Genomic DNA, 6,000 nt, shown 5'->3' on the forward strand with positions numbered 1-6,000 from the left:
AACCAAGGTGAATGCAGATAAGAGGAGGGGATAGGAGAGGCATGTTAGACACTTGACATTGGTGGTACTGTCTGATTCTTTATTCTACTTTGATTTAAGGTTATTTTTCCTTTTGCTGCTTCCTGTCATTTTTTTTTTTCCTCTTTCTTTTGCCTCTCTACCTTCTTTGACTCTCCCTCCTGCCTTGTGGAAGTAATGTAGATGCTCTTATATAGAAAGTGGTGAACACATAAATGTATGACCATGCAGAAAACCATCAATTATTTACTTGGGATGGAATGTATGGTGAGTGAACAAAACCATATTAAAAAAAATGGGTTGATGACAAAACCTCGAGGGCAATATACTGAGTGAAATAAGCCAGACACATTAGGACAATTATTGCAGGGTCTCACTGATAGGAACTTATTACAATATGTAAACTCATAGACATGAAATATAAGGTACCAGGATATAGGACGAGGCTTAAGAATGGGGAGTGGTTGCTTAGTATGAGCAGAATGTTCAATTAGGATGAACTTAAATGTTTGGAAATGAACAGGGGTGTTGGTAACAAGACATGAGAATAACTAACAGTGCCGAATGGTGTGTGAATGAGGTGGAAAGGGGAAGCTCAGAGTCATATATGTCACCCGAAGGAAAGTTGGAGGTCAAAAGATGGAAATGTATAAAACTGAATCCTATGGTGGGCAATGTCCATGATCAACTGTACAAATACTAGAAATCACTTCATGAACCAGAACAAATGTATGATGATACAATTAGAAGTTAATAATAGAGGGGCATATAGGAAAGAACTATATACCTATTACAAACTATATACTACAGTTAGTAGTATTTCAACATTTTTTCATAAACAGTAACAAACGTACTATATCAATACTAGGAGTCAACAATTGAGGGGGGTTGGTTAGGGATAGGGAAGGATTAGAGTTTCCTTTTCTTTTTTTCTTTTTTCATCTTTCACTTTATTTCTTGTCTGGAGTAATGAAAAGTTTCTAAAAATTGAACAAAAATTAAGTGTGATGGATGCACAGCTGTATGAGGGTACCCAGGGGCAAGTGATTGTACACTTTGGATCTTTGGATAATTGTATGGTATCTGAACAATCTCAATAAAAATGAAAAAAAAAAAAAAAAATACAAACCCCATACACAGAACTCCAGCATACCCTGACCCCCCTCCCCCGATACCCCAATCCACCAACTTTAACATGCTGTCACAACGCCATTTCTCTTTCCCTCCCTCCCTCCCTCCCTATCATCCATCATCTATTGCTCTGTGTTCTGAACATATGAGAGCAAGCTGCACACATCCTTGAAAAAACACTATAATTCACATATACAATTCCCATGAACAAGAACATTCTTTTATGCAATCCCATTAAGCGCAGCTAAGAAGTTCAAGAAATTCAACATTGATACAAAGCTTACATTCTGTATTTCTTTTCTTTTTTTTTTCTTATGTCCCAACTGTGTCCCTTTGAGCCTCCTGTCCTCCATCCTCAGATCCCATCCAGGATCACCCTTGGCATTCAATTGTCATCTATTTAGACTATCTTTTTTTTTTTTTTTTCTGTTGTGGAAACATATATACAGCCTAAATCTTCCCATTCCACCCCCTCCCTAGCATTCCGTTAGTGGGATTAATCACATTTAGAATGTTGTAATGCTATCACCTTCCCACCATCCATTACTAGAAATTCCCCTTCACCTCAAACAGCAACCCTACACTCATTTCCTTAACTCCCCATTGCCCCTTCCCCCAGTTCTTGTAACCCACACTCTACTTTTCATCTCTATGGTCATATTCTCTGATAATTTCTTTGTGTTTACTGTGGGGCTTAAAATTAACCTTGTAAATCCATAACAATCTCATTTTCATTTGATACCAACATAACTTCAATAGGACACGTAAACTATTTTCCTATACTCCTCCATTCCCCCACCTTTATATAGTTCTTGTCAAAAATTACATATTTTACATTGAGTCCAAAATTACTAATTTGTCATTAGAGTTTGTGTATTTTATATCCTGTACGAAGTAAATAGTGGAGTTACAGTTCAAAAATAAAAAAAAAATAAAAAAATAAAAAAATAAAAAAAACCTGTGGGATGCAGTGAAGGCAGTGCTGAGAGGGAAATTCTTTGCCCCATCTCCCCTTTATTGAAAGGCCAACACCTCTCATTGCACCTGTGATGGTTAGGTTCATGTGTCAATTTGGCCAGATGATGGTGTCCAGGTGTCTAGTCAAGCAAGCACTGGCCTGTTACTGCAAGGACATTTGTGGCTGGTTAATAAACCAGAAGGCTGGTTTATTAAATCATCAGTCAACTGACTGTATCTGTGACCGATTTCATAAACAAAAGATGTGTCTTCCACAACAAGAGAATTCAATCAGCTGGATTTAATCCAATCAGTTGAAGATTTTTTAGGGAGAAAGAGAGACAACCTTCACTTTTTTGGCTAGCCCAGCGAAGCCTTTTCTGAGATCACTGAACACCCTCATCGGAGATGCCAGTTCACTGCCTGCCTTACAGAATTTGGACTCGTGCATCCTGCCCTACAGAATTTGGACTCATGCATCCCCACAGTAGGTGTGAGACACTTTTATAAATCTTATATTTACAGATATCTCTTGTTGGTTCTGTTTCCCTAGAGAACCTTAACTAATACTGCACCCTTATACCCATTCTCCCTTCCTCTCAGCTTTACAAACACGCTCTATCTCTCCATTTGGGTGGAGCCGGCGGGCGGGGTATGGGGGCTAGGTCCCCCTCAAAACCAATCTCTTACTTCTTCCTATGCTCTTGTTACAATAAGTCTGCCCTATCTCCTCTTCCTCATTTTCCAGTGACTATTAAACCAAGCAATCAGCCTTCTCTCCCCTAAAACTCTACACGATAGCTCTAGGAAAATTCACCAATTAATTATCTTCTATCTGAGAATGTCAATGAATATTTTTTCATTGTTATCTGTCCAAAAACAAGTGCATTTACTATACAGATAATACTTTTTAGGTTTTATTGTATTGGAATAACTAGAAGTAAATACCTGAAACTACCAAACTCCAACCCTTGACTCTTGAAGATGACTGTATAACAATGCAGATTACAAGGGGTGACAGTGTGATTGTGAAAACCTTGTGGATCACACTCCTTTTATACAGCATATGGATGGATGAGTAGATAAATGGGGACAAAACCTAAATGAAAAATAGGGTGGGATGGGGAGATGGTTTGGGTGTTTCTGTTTTGTTTTGTTTTGTTTTTATTCTTATTCTGATTCTTTCTGGTATAAGGAAAATGTTCAAAAATAGATTGGGGTGATGAATGCACAACTATATGATAGTACCGTGAACAGCTGATTATACACCATGAATGACTGTATGGTATGTGAATATATCTCAATAAAACTGAATTTAAAATTAAAAAAAAAAAAGAAAGAAGGCAGTATGGAGTAATAGAGTTTTCCTACAGTCAGGCCATTGATGCTGAGCTTTGGTTTAGAATTTTAAGAATTAGAACATTCCACTTGTTCCTTGATGGGAAAATCCAGCACGAACATTGGTGTCTTGAAGGCCAGTTTAGTAATCCCGGGGCTCAAGTCCCAGGGAGGGGACACTGGACAAGTAAATCGCTCTACAAGTGCATGAAAGGACAAATTCGCATCTTCCTGTCAGTATGGAACTTCATTTTACTAAAGAGAAATAAATCTATATATATTTAAAAAAAGAAAAAAACAAGAAAATTATAAATTTTCTCTGCTCCCTAAAACTTTACCCTCCTGATTTCTGCAGCCTCACACACTTCCCATTACGATACTTACCTTCTTCATGGCCTCCTCTCTTTTGATCTACCCTTATTACCAATGTTGTCAAGCGCCTGTACTTGGCCCACCACTCGTTTGCACCGTATCTTCTCTCTGAGTAATTTCATCCTCTCTCCTAGTTTTCATATGCAGAAGACTCCCATATATTTATTGCCAGTCCAGATAGCTCAATCTTGCTCTATGCATACTCATATATCTACTGCCTCCTAATCTCCACTTGGATGTCACACAAGCCCATCAAATTCAGAACAATCAAGTCTTACATCTGCTTGTGTTCTCTATCTTAAATGGAGACACCACTATTCACCTTAGGAGTCATCCTCCAACAGTCTCCCCCTTCCCCCTACATTCAATCAATGATCAAGCCCAGATAATTTTATTACTTAAATACTTCCCCAGTCTATCCCATCCTCCTACCCTTGCCCTTCTTTAGGCTTTTTAACTGATTAACAAGACTATTACAACAACCTCCTAACTAGTCTCTGACTTCACTCTTACTCTTTCAAATCCATCCTCATACTGCTGTCCACGTGATTAAAAAAAAAAAAAATCTGATTCTTTCACTCTTTTGCTTAAAACCCTCAATAAATTCCACTTCCGAATTCCAGGGCATCCAAGGCTTTACATCTTCTAACCCTGATCTCACTGGCCTACCCTCTTCTTACCACTCTCTGCCACATGTTTGTTGATAAGAGTGTGGCAGTAATTATGAATAACTGGTAATTCTAATTCACTTATTTCTCTCCTTGACTTGGCCAACTCCTACCCATCCTTCAGGTCTCAGTTCTAATGGCATCCCCTCATGGAAGCCTTCTTAAAGGCCATCCCTCACACCTGGCAGGTGGATTAGCTTCCCTTTCCATAAATTCTCAAATCACCCTGCATATCTACCACTGCATTACCACATTAGTTTATAATTTCATGCTTAGGTGTCTGCTCAGCCCTTAGCCTAAACAGTAAGCTCCCTGAGGGCAGAGGCTGTCTTTGTCATTGTTATAACCCCAGCGCCTGGCACATTCCATTATGGGCACTCTGAAAATGTTTGTTGAATGAATAAAACAATTTTGCCAACTTGCCCATCATCTAACACCCTTCACCACCACCGCCACCCGCCAAGCGTGACCCGCATGTTTGACAGCTGAAACACTCCCCTAAGTATTTCTGTTCCGACGTCTCTATCCTCCCTCTGGAAGAAGAGGACCCGTCATAATCACCTGCCTGACTCCGGTACCTGACTCATGGGCAGAGGAATGAATGAAAATCCTCAGCCAGGTCTAGGAGGGCTGTCTCAGACTTTTCTCTCACACACCCACTGCCGCATTCGGATCCGCTCCTAGGAGCCGAGGGACTGGAGCAGCGTGACCCCACCCCTCACCCCCCACCACCCCCAATCAAGCACGGATTCCCGAATCCCTGCGAGCTGGGGCTGCGCGGGTCGTCTCCGCCCACACACCACCCCCTACCCCCCACCCCGCCTCCCTCTGCGGTCGCAAGTTGCGGAGGGCGCTGCGGACTCACCGGCAGGCGGAACTCCAGGTGCTCCTGCGCCATGAGCAGCAAATACCTGTTCAGGGTGCACGGCAGCGCCATTGCAGCCGCCCACAGTGCGCCTGCGCAACCCGGGCCGCGGCCCTCCGGGTTCTCAACGAGGCGGAGCCTGAGGGGCGGGGAGCGGAAGCGCGGGCGGCGGGCGCGGAACCCACGGGCCCCGCGGCGGGATGGGAGCCGGGGCGGCTATCCCGACCAGGTGCGTTCCCCGCTCGAGGCAGCGTGGTGCGGAAACGGCTGGTGAAATGGGCGGCGTTGCGTTCAGGAAAGGGCTCCTAAAAGGCTTCCCAGCGCCCTTCCCACTTGGAACAACGTACTTCCAACTTTCTTGACAACTTTTCAATCCTTACTTCTTCGAAGCGGGACTACCTTTTCCTTCTAGACTCCTCTAACCACCCAAGCTTCAGGGACTTACTTGCTTGGATCACTCAGTTTACATTTAATATACTTTTCGTATTTTTGTTTGTTCCTTTTTTTTAATTAGAGAAGTTCTAGGTTTACAGAAAAACCATGCATAAAATACAAGGTTTCCATATAGCACCCTATTATTTTTGCAACAATTTTTCAAAGACACTGCCTTATAAGCCAATTAGAATAAGCTCCTGAGGACCAAGATTAAGT

The 6,000-nt window shown here is 41.9% G+C and overlaps 1 protein-coding gene across 6 annotated transcripts in view; it reads right to left on the reverse strand.

The window, feature by feature from the left end:
* TRMT11 (tRNA methyltransferase 11 homolog) overlaps positions 1-5,463 on the reverse strand; it is an 86,742-nt gene extending 81,279 nt beyond the window's left edge. For 5 of the 6 annotated variants that reach the window (XR_005217958.1, XR_005217959.1, XM_037843715.1 and 2 more), the window contains exon 1: positions 5,350-5,463. Coding sequence is in view for 3 of the 6 variants with exons in the window: in XM_037843715.1 (XP_037699643.1) it covers positions 5,350-5,421 (72 nt within the window). In the remaining 3 variants the exon portion in view is untranslated. The remainder of the gene's footprint in view (positions 1-5,349) is intronic. The other variant, XM_037843716.1, reaches the window with a different exon arrangement.
* Between the last annotated feature and the right edge of the window lie 537 nt (positions 5,464-6,000).

Source organism: Choloepus didactylus, chromosome 7 (genome assembly GCF_015220235.1).
Source record: "Choloepus didactylus isolate mChoDid1 chromosome 7, mChoDid1.pri, whole genome shotgun sequence".
NCBI classification, from domain to species: Eukaryota; Metazoa; Chordata; class Mammalia; order Pilosa; family Megalonychidae; genus Choloepus; species Choloepus didactylus.